At 30.1% G+C, this 16,641-nt stretch overlaps 1 protein-coding gene across 1 annotated transcript in view; it reads left to right on the top strand.

Annotated features, from left to right (window-relative positions):
• LOC142317735 (ras-specific guanine nucleotide-releasing factor 1-like) overlaps positions 1-16,641 on the top strand; it is a 526,102-nt gene that overhangs the window by 274,626 nt on the left and 234,835 nt on the right. The window contains exons 7-9 of the mRNA XM_075354282.1: positions 1,560-1,825; positions 6,230-6,459; positions 12,110-12,112. Coding sequence (XP_075210397.1) covers positions 1,560-1,825; positions 6,230-6,459; positions 12,110-12,112 — 499 coding nt within the window. The remainder of the gene's footprint in view (positions 1-1,559; positions 1,826-6,229; positions 6,460-12,109; positions 12,113-16,641) is intronic.

Here is a 16,641-nt window from a genome sequence, read left to right on the forward strand (position 1 = left end):
GATGATGAGTTCACCTCTAGACCAACTCGTTGGGTTTACACTACCTACCTATGAAATTACTTACTTATTCTGTGCTTTAGTTTTTCTTTCTATCTTGTATGTTTCTTGACAGTATCTCATAATGAAACTGCTTCTGAAGGTGGTACAAAATCCTTCATCTTTTCATCAATTTCGTCTGCTCTAGATAAGTCTTCTTCCAACAAATTTCTATTGTTTTTAAATTTTCAACTTTGAAAATATTTTTCAAACCTATTTTGGTTCTTTAGTTGTCATAATACTGACTTCAGTGACGTTTTATGACACAATTTCAGTTTAATTATTACTCTAGTGATTTCCAGTTAACATAGATTCTACAAGTGATAAACAAATCTTGACAGCAGTGGTTTTAACAAACTGTTGTCTCTGTTTTTTGTGTAAATAAAAAAATTTAATTGAAAAATTCTTCAATGCAAATTCTGTGAATAACTTTGTGCATTAGCAAGTAATATTTTTACATAAATCTTCAAACACAGTTTTTGTGAATGTTTGGCCAAGTCATTATTGGAAATTAGAAATTAAAATTTGTTATTATACCAATTAATATTGTCCACTAATATACAATGGGATGTGTAAACAAACAATAAGAACATTTTTACAACATTATTCAGAGGTAAAAAACACTAGTACACATAATGAATTTTTTTTAGTAAAAGACCCAAAATACTATCTGGACTTGGTGTTTATGAATAGCTTTTTAAACAGAGGCACAAAATAATATTATCATGTCAATGAATTTTTAAATAATAAATAAAATTTAAAAAAAATCCTAAACTTCCTGCATCAATTTTTATCAATTATCATAATGCAAATTCGTGTGTGTGTGTGTGTGTGTGTGTGTGTGTGTATGTTTGTTTGTGTGAGTGTGTGCATGTGCTCATGTGGATATAAAGAATGTTCGTCAAGGCCTTCTGAAATGTAATTAATTTTTAGATTTTATATTTAGACCTTTACACATTTATTTCACGTTTGTTACTTTTGTGTTACTAATTTAGAAATTCTTTGTATTTGGCGACACTGTTCTGATCATGGTTTGATCAGAACCAAGGTTTCCTTTGATTCATCCAAGCATATTCTGGAGCTGTTCCTTTTTTATCCTTAGAGCATCATACCTACTCATCCTGATGTGAATTATTTAGTCTACTATTATGTACCAATCTAAATTAAAAAAAACTAATTTTATTTTAATATCTTGCACTGTTTTCTCAATGGGTCATTTTCTTTCTAACCACTTGCCTGTCTCTCTTATCCTTATGTCCTTCTCAGATTTGGGTTTGGTGAGTGCAGGTTGGTCCTACTGTTTTGAGGATGCTGGGACCTGTATTCCAATATGTTCATAGTGTGATTTGGGTTTTAGTGTCACTTTTTACTGTATTGTAAAACCAATGTTTTGCTTACAGATTTTATTTTGCTAAATCTGAAATTTTCTTTCTGGTATAATTTTCTTTATTCTAGTTGAAAGTAATCAAAAAAAATATTAATAGAACTGATCAAATCAGTTTCTTGATTTTTGAATGTTGCAGTTGTGTGCATTAAAGAAAGAATGGAGACCGATTACAACATATTCAAGTGGAGCTGGTGGAACATTAACTGGCACACATACAGGAGCTGGACCAGGTGTTTCTGGAGGAAGTGGTGGTCCTCGAACTGAAGCAGAAACACTAGAGTTGCGTAAAATTAAAAAAGTTCAAAGTTTCTTTCGAGGATGGCTATGTAGAAGAAGATGGAAACAAATAGTCGAACAGTACATTAAAAGTCCACATGCTGAAAGCATGAGGAAAAGAAACAGGTAAAGTGTTAGAATAATTTGAAATATTTCCAGTAATAGTCATTAATATAAAATCTGTATTTAAAAATCAAAATGTGGTAGTTATAAGTAGAAAATATCAATTATTGCTTAATTTTAACATACATAATATACTTTTACTGACCTAAAATTATTCAAAAAAGGAAATTATTACAATTTTGTCGATATTTGCTCATGTTTACTTATAAGCCCACTTGCAAGTATTTTTTGTTTTGCGATCGATTGTAATAATAACCTTATTTCTGTTGTAATTTCAATTATTTTATTATTAATTAATTTATTATTACTTTTTTCATTAACCAATATCATTTTTGTGATTCATTATATCGGATAAACCTAAACGTAATAACAATAGTAGTTGGAATCTGTATGGCAATATCTGTTTTATCAGTATTTTTCTATTGTTGTGTCAAAAAATGAAGCACAATGTCAAAATATAGAACTTGTTAAAGAAAATTCACGAATTCTGGCTAAGCTTTTCTGAGGAAAGATCATTATTTAGCTTACTAAATTCAGATCTAGCCAATCTTGAAGACTGATTACACTCACAAAGAAATGTTTTTTCTTTAATAATGCATTTTTACTGCTATGAAGTGGGAAAATACCAACATCAATAAGGGAATGATGCTTACCTTCTTTGATGAACTGTTTTTATTATCCTTCAATATCAATTAACACCAGTTTTATTTGTTTTCCAAACAACCTAAAATAACTTTAAATGTATTTTCAAGCCACTTAAATTATATTAATAATATTACATTAAGTGGAATACTATTAATAATAGTACATTAAAATGTAATAATAATGTACCAGCCGTTTTATCCATCAGGAATATTACATTATGTGCAGCCAACTTGTGTCTTCTGATAGGTCTGATAAATTTTAAAATCACCAAAAAGAATGAAAAATAAATTAAATTAATTCTGAATTAAATGATAAATAACTTGTTATGTTCATCAATCTTTTAAATTTAAAGAATAAAAAATGATACCAACCAATTCTCACCAGACAAGGGATGCAATCTCTATTAGAATTTATTGTAATTGTCCATCAGAACAGTTCAGTTTTTTCTTTTTCTTCAAGTTCTTCCATCAGAATTTATGTTAACATTTCACAACTCTAGTTTATAATCAACTTGACCATACTCCAGTTAATATCTGTTTCAAAATAAGAAAATTTACATAAATATTTAATACCTTCATGATATTTCATCAATAACATAAGATTTATTATTTTTTTAGAGACCTAATTATTATAAGAATATTATAAAAATATAAGAATGTACATACACTCCTTTGTGAGTGGTTTTACAGGTACAATAGAATAATTTAATAAAGTGCCTTTATGAGAATTTGAATCTTTGTACATTTCCTTATTTTTTTTTTAGATTAATTTATGCTTATAAAAATGCTATAATTTATGCCTATGAGAGTACTCATAATTATTAAATGAGTAGCTAATTTCCTTATTATGATATGTTAAATTTTCATTACAAATCCACAAATTTTGATAATCACTATTTTTTATTTAAATAAATAATATCTCTTTCCTTATTTATTGCTGTTATCCTCACAGATTATTTGAAGATGTTTTTATATCTCTATCACTTTTTAGACTTTTAGCTTTGTAATTCCTTTTCGTGGAATGGAATATACAATATATATTCCTATTCAATGGAATGAATATACATATATATGTTCTTTTAAATATTGTTACGGATGTTTATTCTGAGTAGTTCCTGTTTACTTCTATAAAATATATTTTTTTCTAATTTGTTCTCTCAAGTTAGTAAATTGAGAAAAATGAGTGTATGTTCATTCATTTCATTTATTTTTAAGCTGCACTGAACTTATGTGTAAATAGTTTATTAATCTACTACATTTCAAATTAGGCTAATTTTTTTTCTGATTATGTCTGACCAATCTACCATACTCAACATCATTTCTAATAATTCTAGTTTGACAAAATGCAGCAATTTGATAATTCATTATTTTAAATGTGACTAAAAATTTGTTAGGGATTAACTGTTAGTTTAATTTATATAATATTATCCAATATTGTTCACTTAACTACATTGGTAATATTTTTTAAATCATGTACTATAATATGAAAGCAGTACTTAAAAAAATACTAAGAAGTATTTACTAAAAGGAGCTAAACATTACTTAAAATGATAGTTCTAAAAAATATTAAGGAATTCATTACTGGTACTAACCTTTTTAATTTCATCTAGATTAAAATCCTCGAAAACTTATTATATTAATTAACTAAATAATATTTATTATGTGAAAAGTTACAGAAAACCTAGCCCAGTCTCCATTTTAAAACACATAAAAATCTAAAAATTTCATAAAATATTACCTTTCTGTAATTGAATTTTGAAAGTTCAATGACCATTTCAGATTAAAATTGACTGTTACAAGTTATATGTCCCAATTCTGTATTGTATTTAACATAAATACTATGCCTCCACTTTTATGTGACTTATTGTCATAGCTAACAAACAATTATTGTTACTAATTGTTAAATAATATCATTATTTACTTTACCATTTAATTAATTAATTTATTTAAAACATTATTTATTTCTTCTTATTTCAACCCGTATTCTTCAGTGAAAATTATGTTGTTGGGCAAATGACACTGCGTCTACATCTATATTGACATAAATTGAGCGCTACACCTTTTTATTCATACGTTGTAAACTTAATAATTAATTTCATAATATCGGTAAAAATCAAAGATGGTGTTACTTTATTGTTCAGTCCCATTAACCGGTGAAATTCCTGTAATTTATTCAATTTTTTTTTTTTAAACAAAACCCTGAAGGAAAACAAAAAAGTGAACCCTCTTTGCTACTTTTTACCCTAACTCAACTTTCCTTTCATTACAAAACAACATCGCCCTATTCTTTTAACTGTTATTTTGAAGCTGAAAGTGAGTTGAGGCTGAAAGTTAAGGTGTGCATGTCTAGCAGAACAGGATGCCATAAAAAATTTGTTTTCTACTATGTCATTAAATATATCATTTACTGGCTGTACTACAAAAACCAGCAGCAAGGGTTTACATAGAAATTGTCATTCTACAGCAAATATATAGGTATGAAAAAGAAATCAATGTACAACATAATAAATGGCATACAAGGCAAAATATAAATAAATTTTTATTTATATTAATAAATTTGAAAATAACATCTATAAATGCAGCATCCAAAATACAGATGTATTTTTAAATTATTACAGAATTATTATTATTATTATATTACTGTACTATTTTGTAGTGAAAAGGCCTTCCTTTATTGGCAACTGAATTCAATCCTCATCAGATTTAACCTTATCAGGTACAATTACAATCATAGATCAAAGAAACTTGACTTAAAAAATAGTGACAATGCCAACAGTTCTTTGTCATTAAACTGATAAAAAATGGGCCCTTGGTCCTCAAAACATGAGCAACCAAGAGTTCTCACACACTTGTTCAACCATGTTTGAAGTCGCTGCCATTAAGTGAAAATACATATTTTAAAGGTGTTATTATCAATTTGGAGGTCTAACTGTTCAAAAATATTATATTTAAAAAATCTATCAGCATATTAATCTGAAATGATGAGAGTTGTAATTTGCCTGTTGTGATGGATACCTTAACAATAGTACCTCCAAATCAATTATATTATAATTCTCATAATAAATGACTGCCAAATAGTCAGGAAAATGCAAACAAATATAGAAGCAAATTATAGTTATAATTCTTGTGCCTTTTACACACTGAAAGAGATAAAATGTAGTATTAATAATACTTGGGCAATAATTGTAGATTTAATAGTGACAATATCCTTGAAATGGCAGTTTACCTTTCTATCCTTTGTTTTATCCTGTACTACTTTCACATTATCAGCACTACATTCTTCTTTAATTTAATTCCTTAACGTATTCTACATATTATACAAACTAATCGAGGAAAATTTTAAAGGTTTTTTGTTAGAATGATTGATTAACAAGTTGACAAGGAGCAAGGGGATAAATCGCAATGTGAGTAATCAGCTAATGGACTGGCTGGCTTTCTACGATTTCTCAAAGTCTTTTCAGAATAAAAATGTATTTGCACAAAACACTTATGATGATTTTCATGGAAAATATAATAAATGTCGTATATTTATATAGAAAGATTTTTGTTTTACACTTTTTGTACACTATGATCTACTTCTCTATTATTATAGTTGAATATCTACAGCAATGAAACAGTGATTATAGAAGTGATTATTATGTTTTGTTTTTAGCTTTCTGTCAGTAGAAAAGTTGATAGCGGATAAGTTTTTCCAATTGTTTATTTTAAATACAGAGATATTTAATTCTGGTAATATTTTGTTTGTTTTTTTTTTTTAATATAGCCTTGTTTTTCGTATGGTTGAAGCTGAAGAAGAGTACATGGAACAGATGGAAGTTCTTGTCTCATGTTTCCTTCGACCCTTTAAGATGGCAGCAAGTTCAAAAAAACCACCGTGTTCCCACGAAGACGTCAATTCAATTTTTCTTAACAGTGAAACAGTTCTCTTCTTACACCAAATTTTTTTAAAAGGATTAACTTCAAGAATGGAAAGTTGGCCTACATTAGTGCTTGGTAAGAATATAAAACCGATTTTCATATTTGTATATTCATATACATATTTAAAAAAATATATTATTAATTATCTTATTTAAATAATATTTAAAAATTTAAAAACAAGTGCACTCATTACTCTATGTTAACATACAAAATATGTGTTTACAATCTTGTAATCGACGAAACTAGAATATTTAGTTACTTTAGAATGCTGCGTGGTCGTTAAATCACTTATTTAAAATTTTAGAAAAAAACATTCAAAATCTGTGGCAATGTATTTCAAACAAAAGAACAAACAACAGTTTGTTCTTCAGGTATTTTCACCTGTTAGTGAAAATAGTACTAATTTACTGTAGTTAATACAAGATTACAAATTGATTAAAACACTTTCATATATATATATATATATATATATAGAGAGAGAGAGAGAGAGAGAGAGAGAGAGAGAGAGTTTCTATGTTATCTATGATCTTTATTTTAAGTTATTAAGAGTGCATGCTTGAAAATATCTCATGATCTAGTTTTTTAGTTTAAATTATTAGCAATAGCGATTAGAAGAAAATAATTATAAAGAATTATCTCTTAAATACAGCCATTCAAATTAATTTACTAATTTTGAAGTTATATTTTATTTTTTATTATTATTTTCTTTAATATCCTGAACTTGTTTCTATGGTTAGTTCGATGGTGGTGAAAAATTTACAAACATCCCAGGTGGATGCCAATTGGCTGGGGACACCCTTGGATGTCCTCCGGCACACAACCAGCATACTTGGGGGAAAGACCATTAACACCTCCCTTTCTGGAGTCCAGTGGATGACCACTCATTCTACACTCACATGCTAATAAATACTTTCACACATCAAAGCACAAGGACAATCACAAAGAAAATTAAGTAACAATAAAATATACATAACAAGTAACAAATAATAATCAATAACAATAACAAGGTTTATTTGTAACACTGTAATATTATATATAATCAATTCACTTTGGGATAACATTTGGTAACCATCCCATGCTTCTTGTGACCTCCTGCACACTGTAAATGGATGGTGCAGGATCCCAGATACTCAAATAGAGTTTTCCTAATTCAGCACTCTTCTCAGTATGTGTGCCGTGCCATTGAGACTTCTACGTCTTGTACATCTTCTATTTTTGCCTGGTATTTTCTGTAGATCTACTTGTGATCCTTAGGAATCACTCCAAGGGCCCCAATAATTATCGGCACTATCTGGGTCTTCATGTTCCACATGCCTATCTTTGAGTTTGGGTATAATCTTTTCAATCAGAAGTTTTGTACCCATTCATGTTCTGAAGCTGACCAGTTCTCATTTTCTTCAACACCTCTTGTACCTCGTGACCGCATATATCATTTGCATTATCCATATTTTAAAGTTGTGGGTGCAGTTTTCTTTACGTCAATCCATGCTGCATTGACCTTGTGTGAATTTCTCTCTCCCATATGTCAACCCAAAATCTCATTTCGTTTTTAGTTACATTGTCGCCGCGCTTATATTGTTCTTCCCATTGATTTTCCTGTAGAATCGCTTTGGATATTCTTGGAATTTTATATTATCATTCCAGAACGCTACTCTCTCTTTGTATCGTCATATTCTTTGCACTTTTGCAATTTGCTGCTTGAGCGTCTCTACAATTGCAGCACGGTTTGCCTCATTAGCAATCTTACACTTATCTTTGAATTTCTGGATTTGTTCCCTCACTCTTTTATTGGTATGTGTTCCATCCTTTTTTTCGCCATCAACCAATTCTCTTCTCAATTGCATGATTCTACTCTTGATGCTCCTGGCCCAAGGAGGTTCCTGCCTTGGTTGTGTAATTCTTCTGCCTCTCTTCTCCTTTTCTCTCCACTGCCTTTGATTTTTCTTCTTACAATCTTTTCCTGTTGGATATTACTAATCGCGCGGCAGCATGTATGAGATCATTGATCTCTGTTATTTCCAATTCTTCAGTGTTTTTCACGATATCTTGGATTACAGGTTGATTTTGCTTAGTTTCTGTCATATGCGGGGATTCTCTTTTGTCTTGATCGGAGGGAATTTTTGATGCATCTCCATTTTGTGATTTCATCGTACTGCTGTGATAGAAGGTCCTTCATTGCCATCAGTTTAGTCAATATTCTTCCTCTTATTATTTCCTCTGACATTAGCAGCCACTTCGTTAACGTCTTGACCCTGATTTGCCTGACTGAATCCTATGTTCTCCGCCAGGTTGGCGCTCATTTTCGGCTCGTATCGCCCTCCACACATCTCGTTGAATCAATCTTCTCTCGGCGTCACTAATTCTTTCGCTCTTCTCAATCTGTCGACTCTGATTACCCAGTTTCTTATTATCGATGTTGGGTCTTCCGCTCTCCATAGGTCGTAGATTTCTCTTTCGGTGCCTCTTGATTGCATCAGACAGTAATAAAAACACTTCATGATTTCTTTGTTCTCCGTTTCTGACCAAGCCGTGTCTCGTGACCTGCGCGGAGTACGGTGTGATGTAATTACACAGTTATCTAATCCGGTTAGGTTTTCTTTTTTTGATTCATTGCGGTGCCGATTCGCAGAAGGACGCCGCTCGGTTCATCATTCCCTGCATCGAGCGAATCATTACGACGGTTCCGAAGAGTCATCGCCGGAGGGAACCTGCCGCTCCGAGCTATTATCATAATTTTGATTCTCTATTAATAAAAAAAAATTGGTTTTGCTGGATAAGCTCCAGATGGCCTGTGGTTCTCTGATAGCACACTTCTGAAGGCAGCCGCCTCTAAAACGGTAAACAGACGCTTACCAGAACGTCGCCTGATACAGATACAGACGTGCCTGAGTTTGGATGCGTTTTGGTCCGCGGATGATATTTTATTACCCGTATTTTATTTTTTTATCACTTACCCGGTATATCTGCCGAGCATTCCCCTATCTGCCACTTTGGGACACACCTGATGGTGGCGGAAACCCCGCACGGATTATTATTATTTGTGTTTTATTCAAGGTACAATATATTTTTATTAGTAATAACAAACAAACTTAGTGTAAAGTTTAAACTTAAGGTAAAATTTAAATAAGAAAAAAAAAATTAAAATTGAGGCAACAAAATATTTTTAATAAAAAAGAAATGTGAACGAATTTTATCAGAATTTTTATATTTATTTAACACATATTATTTCTAACTTCCTCATAGTTTCTTGGCAGCCTTGTAGCTAGCAATTTTTTTTTATTTAGGCGATTGAAAATCTCCATAATATAATCTATTGTAATTTTCTGACTTCAAAAATTCACAATATAGTTTTCAGGGTAAAATTAACGCGTTTTTAGACTTTAGAGTAGATCATATGCTGAGGCCTTCACTTGCTTTGATAAACAATGAATTTGCTGTCAACTCAGAAATTGGTTTTATATAATTTATTGAGCAGCCTTGAGCTCATATATAACATAGAATATAATAACAGAGTTATTTAATGCATGGATTGTATAATTACAGTTTTGAATTAAACACCAGAAAAGAGATTCATCAGCTTTACTTGCAGTAAAGAAGTACACAAATTCATAACTGTAAATGTAAAATGAGATTCATTAAAAATTCAAATATATATATTTCATATTAATTGTACGTTAATACAATACCTTCTTATTTTGTAAAAGTTGTAATTTTTTTAAAAACTATTGATTAAAACTTGAAAATACAAAAAAAAATTTACGTTGATAACAAAAGAACGGCAAATAGATCTTTAAACACGTTAATTAAACATGACTTCAGTTAGTGGAAATTGGAAGGAAGTAGAAAATGATTTTTAAGTTGCTCAGTGTGACAGGGGAATACTTGTTTTCTGAGATTCTCTTGTGAATTGCAAGTGAATTGTTAAGAAACATGTTTTTAAATGTTAGTTTTACTTGAGGGGTAAAGTGGAAGGAACTGCATAATTTAAAGAGAGCCCAACTATCGAATTCTTGACATAACTTCAATAAAACATATGGCTGAGACAAAGTGTGTACACAGAAATTATTTTAAATAATTTCTCTCAGCATGTGTTGAAATGAGAAGTCTAGTAAAATTTCAAAATAAAACATATTAAATAAAAACATATAACAGAGATCAAACCTAATGTCCATAAACTACAGATACTGTATAACACAACTACACTCAGTCCTGAATGCATAATAAATTGTATTTAGGAAGCAAATCTTTTTATTAAAGAATAAAGTAAAAAAATTATAACTGTCATTTATTCTTTTTCTCTTTTCTATATGAAAAAATGGTAAATAAGAATTTAAAGAGAACGAACTTATAAAACAAATGATTATTTTTTTTACATACTAAATGCAGTTTAATGTTAAATAACATCACTCTTCAAACACAGCGTAATAATTTTTTTTAGAACCACATCATTAAAAGGAAATTAATCAAATAAATTAAAGAAGATAATATTTTTATGAAAACAGGTAGGAAATGTTATTACCAAGTGAGTAAACACCTTACATTAGGTAGGTAGCTCTGAGTTGTCACTTCATTGGCTTTTGATGCAGGACTTACACTATACTTATTTTGAATTACACTCCAGGTACTAGGTGATTTGTAGGCAGCAAACAACAAAAGAATCTTAAATATGGACGTTAAGTACAGATAAGCTTGACAAATAATTAGTCATGGGCTGAAGTGGAAGTAACAATCTGAAGCAGAATTAATTGTTTAGAGGGTTTTTTTTTACAAAATTCCACATATATACTATGATGGTAGCTGTAACTGCTGCCATTAAACAAACACTACATACGACAAATAAAGACCCAATGGCTACAAGGGTTTAAGAACCTTAAAGTTAAATTATTTAATTTAATCATGTGCACGGCCAGTGATTTCTACAAATGGGGATAGCAGCCTTTTCAGTAATTGTTAAGAATGCTAACTAACTGATGGTTGAAAGCATCAACTACAAGAGCTTAGTTATTTCCGGGCTTTGTTTGACTACTGTACATTCAGCTGACAAAAGCAGCTGAAAGTACACCTAAAAGCACGGGAAAATTATAGCTATATTTTTCAAGGGAATGTAAAATGCATTGTGTATTTTTTCTTTTGAGGAGTCCGTTCCACTTCTTTTTTATTAGTTTAATGTCATTCTATTGGATGAAATATTCATGACAAAAGAATCCCAAATCACATTTGGAGGAGAGCACTACTTAAAAAGTGTAAAAGGTTTTTCATGTTTGGTACAAAACTATGGATATAGGAAGAGATTTAATAAAGAGATGGACGAATGTAGAAATTCTAGAACATGAAAAACAGTAAAAATGTAGAAATTTATAATTTAAGAAATGCAACTACAGTTCAAAGCAGTAAAGAAATGATGGTTGAAAAAGAGATGTAGCCATGTTGAAAAATTATGACTGCAAGAAACTTAAATGGAGCAAGTAGAAAATAACACAAGATTGTGTGAAAAAAAGCCAAAATGTAAAACTATCAAGTTATATATTGAAAACATATCAGAAAGAAATGAGAATGAGAACAGCTGCTAAAATACACAGAAAGATTATAGTTATAAAAATAAACAGATCAATGCTGGAAAGGAAAATATAAGTGGATAATAATTTCTAAGGAAACTCTGTAACACCATTTGAATATGGTGTAAGCTCTGAAAGATATGAACAAAAGTAAAGCAGAGAAATAATAGCAGGTATATATATCATATGAATTATTTTTTTTTAAAACAACTAAGACTGAATACAAATAACTGTGAAAACTTCATGAGGGTCGAAAAATATCCTCAGAATTCAATAAAACAATTAGTTTTCCATACCAAGAAAGCAAGCCTGCACCTGCGTAAGTGTGAGAACTAAATATTATAACCACAGTTCTCTCTAAGCTACACGGTTGCGCTGCTGCGCAATGATTTAGAGGTATTACAATAAATTGCACAGAGAAATATATTCCCGGCCCATCTAAAATCAACTATTGTAAATATGCAAGGTATACAAAATGACATTTAATTTTTGAGTAGCATACAGAGTGACTTTCACACGGGAGTTTGTAACTACAACTCACAAAAAAATTCAGTTGTAAACATTACAAGGTATGCTCAAGTTACAAAGTGCACGCGTTGTACACAAATGACATCTCGACAAAGAATACATAGTCGACTAATATTAGGTAAACGAAGAATACTTTACTACACACAAAAAAGACTACGTTCGTCCCTGCTTGACCAAACAACAACGCTGTGAACAACACTGCGCATGTGATATAAGCAAATGACGTTAAAAAAAATATTCACAAAAAGGTACGCGTGAGCATAACTTGTTTACTTGCCTTGGAATATGAGTCAATTACAAATTAATTAACAATGCGTACAAGTGTAATGTGGTTATTACTCTAAATTTGGTTTTTTATACTCGCTGTAAAGATCTGGTGGAAAAATACGATACTTATTTTTATTATTCGTTTTAAGTTATAATTATAACACATTAAATTATACTGTAATAATAATTATATTGAAAATTTATTCTTAAACATTCAAATAAAAAACGAAGAATCGAAATTAAAAAGCAAATTCCGGTAAGATAGCTCGCATATCATTTGAAAAGGAATGACTTTCAATATTAGTAGAAACTGATACACCATCTTTAGATAAAAGAGAAGGCGTAAAATTAAATGAAATTTTTCAATATGATGAAGTAACTGGAAATATTCTATGTACTCTTTGGGAGGAAGCAAAATCTCCGGGAAAATTTAGTATGGGGAAAAAGGTGGGATTCATGGAAATTAGATAATTTGAAACGTCATTTAATTCAAAACTCACATAGAGAAGCGGTAAATGTAGTGAAACATTTGAAAAAGGTGGAATTTAAAAATTTTGATGGAACTTCTGAAGAACGAACATCAATTTAAAAAGGAAAAATAAGAATATAAAAAATAAAATTATGATTTGGTGAAGATTCTAATTGGATACGTGATATTGCCAATAAAAATCAATGTGTCAATTAATTCCATTGTTGACAAGCATTAGCACAAGGAAAAATTTATAAAAATACCTCAAAATTGGAGAAGCAAAAATTATGCATTTAAATTTGTTGAATGCCTAAGCTCTCTACACTTATAAGAACATATTTAATGAAGTGAGAAAATCTAGTTTTCATGCTCTTATTGTAAATGAAAGAACTGATATTTCTGTATAAAAAGGGCTAACTTTGTACTTTAAATATCATGTTGACAATGAAATTGTATACAAAACTGTATTCGGAGGTATAGCGAAACTGAAAAATTGCCATAGTATGTCGATTGTAGAAAAAATTAAGCAAGTGTGCTTCGGAAGAAAAATATGATAGCAGCAATTCTCAAAAGAGATCACATTTAATTGAACAACGCTAACACATAGGGAAGATTTAGGATTAAATGACGCATGAAAAAATGTATCTATTACGCATGATAAAGAAAATTTGATTAAAACTGTGTGCACAATTTTTCACCGATTTAGCATCAAAAAAAAATTTTGAAGAATAGCTCAAGTGACAGACCACGATGTTATATCATTTAAACCATTAAATAAAGTTAGATGGTTATCCAGGTATTTTGCAGTTGATGCTTAAGTAAAAAATTATGATAATTAATGTATAGTAAAGTCAAAAGTAAAGTTATTAAAGTATTGTAAAAGTCAAATCGCAGAATACAATGACCTCATTTGCAAATATTGTGAAAGAATTCTGACTAATTCTAAATATTGGGTTACAATATTTGCTCTGAAAGATGTATTAGACGAGCTTACTTCCTTGTAAAATATCTACAAAAAGTGATTTAACAGTTATTGATGCTCATCCGTATGTAAAAATTAAAATTAACAATCTAAAAACTTAATATTTGGGATACAAGATTTTTTTGGAGCGACACTGTGAGAAATATTATCGGAACATCAAAATTGTATTGATACATCAGCTATAATTCGATCTATTAAACGTATATGTTTGCACTTTGAGCAGATTTCCAGATGAAGAATTAAAAGACTAGCAAGCGTTTTTATAATGAAATAATTAAAATTCAGGAAACAACACAGCTTTCCAAAAAAAAATATTTATAATGTGTGGCAAATAAAAACGTTGATATAGATAAAATATGAAACGAATGATTCAGAATTGAAATTTACAATTCTAGAGAAAGATAAAACAGGATTGTTCAAGACTTTTAGCGATACATTAGCCTTTGTCGAAACTAATCCTGGATTTTTTAACTTTTCCTTTCTATATAACATACGGGAACTTTTCAAGTATCTAGCGTAGACTGCGAATGTGGAGTTTCTGTTATCAATTTCATAAAAACAAAATACCGAAAAAGACTCAAAAATGAACACTTGGGTGACCTTATGAGAGTTAAATTACATTTAGCCAATGGTCAAGAAATCAATACAAATGAAGTTTACAAAGAATGAATTTCTATGAAAAACAAAAGACAAAAAGTTTAAAAAAGTAAGAAAAATTTTAATCTAAAATAAAAAAACTAGTTACCTAATTGTTTTCGTTTAAATATCTATACAGTTTTTTTTTGTTTCAGTCATTTGACTGGCTTGATGCAGCTCTCCAAGATTCCCTACCTAGTGCCAGTCGTTTCATTTCGGTATACCCCCTACATCCTACATCCCTAACAATTTGTTTTACGTATTCCAAACGTTGTCTGCCTGCACAATTTTTTCCTTCTACCTGTTCATCCAATATTAAAGCGACTATTCCAGGATGCCTTAATATGTGGCCTATAAGTTTATCTTTTTTAATTATATTTTTCTAAATGCTTCTTTCTTCATAAATTTGCCACAATACCTCTTCATTTGTCACTTTATCCACCATCTGATTTTTAACATTCTCCTACAGCACCACATTTCAAAAGCTTATAATCTTCTCTTCTCAGGTACTCCGATCGTCCAAGTTTCACTTCCATATAAAAGCTACGCTCCAAACATATACTTTAAAAAACGTTTTCCTAACGTTTAAATTAATTTTTGATGTAAACAAATTGTATTTCTGACTGAAGGCTCTTTTTCGTCTGTGCTATTCGGCATTTTATATCGCTCCTGCTTCGTCCATCTTTAGTAATACTACTTCCCAAATAATAAAATTCTTCTACCTCCGTAATCTTTTTTCTTCCTATTTTTATATTCAGTGGTCCATTTATATTATTGCTACTACATTTCATTACTTTCGTTTTTTTCTTGTTTATTTTTATGCGGTAGTTCTTTCGTAGGACTTCATCCATGCCTTTCATTGTTTCTTCTATATCTTTTTTACTCTCAGCTAGAATTACTATATCATCGGCAAATCGTAGCATCTTTATATTTTCACCTTGTACTGTTACTCAGGGTCTAAATTACTCTACCATTAATTGCTAGTTCTATGCAAAGATTAAAAAGTAACGGGGATAGGAAACATCCTTGTCAGAGTCCCTTTTTTATTACGGCTTCTTTCTTATGTTCTTCAATTATTATTATTATTGTTGCTATTTGGTTCCTGTAAATGCTAGCAATTGTTCTTCTATCTCTGTACTTGAACCCTACTTTTTTAAAATGCTGAACATTTTATTCCAGTCTACGTTATCGAATGCCTTCTCTAGGTCTGTAAATGTCAAGTATGTTGGTATGTTTTTCTTTAATCTCCTTCTACTGTTAATCTGAGCTCTAAAATTGCTTCCCTTGTCCCTATGCATATATAAATCTATAGATATATAAATGTATTGTATAATTGATACATATGTATATAATAATAAAATATTTTGCACAAATTGATTTTTGAATAAGTTGATTGGCCACAATTGGTTTTTGTGCACACAGCTTAGAAAAAAATTAAAAGGAACTTTGATTATAACTATTTTCACGAATAATGTATCAAATTTATTGTCTATATTATATCTGAGACATACAGGTATATTATATCTGCAAATGACACAAGGGAATCTTCTTCATTTACTTCAGTACTGGTAAACCCAAAATTTAAGTATTCTTGAGAATATTTTCTTGATTTTATTTTCGGAATCACGCTGTCTGTGCACTTGTTGATTCTTCACTATCGTCTAATGCTTGCTTACTCCCACTTAAGAATTTATCCATGATTCTGTATGAATCTACTGCCGTGAATATTTAATACCGTTAATTGCAATTAACATTCAAATTACAACATACACATTCACGATAGATTCGATAGCGATAGAAATATCGACTGGACTGAGACT

The sequence above is a fragment of the Lycorma delicatula genome, chromosome 1, assembly GCF_047948215.1.
Source record: "Lycorma delicatula isolate Av1 chromosome 1, ASM4794821v1, whole genome shotgun sequence".
NCBI classification, from domain to species: domain Eukaryota; kingdom Metazoa; phylum Arthropoda; class Insecta; order Hemiptera; family Fulgoridae; genus Lycorma; species Lycorma delicatula.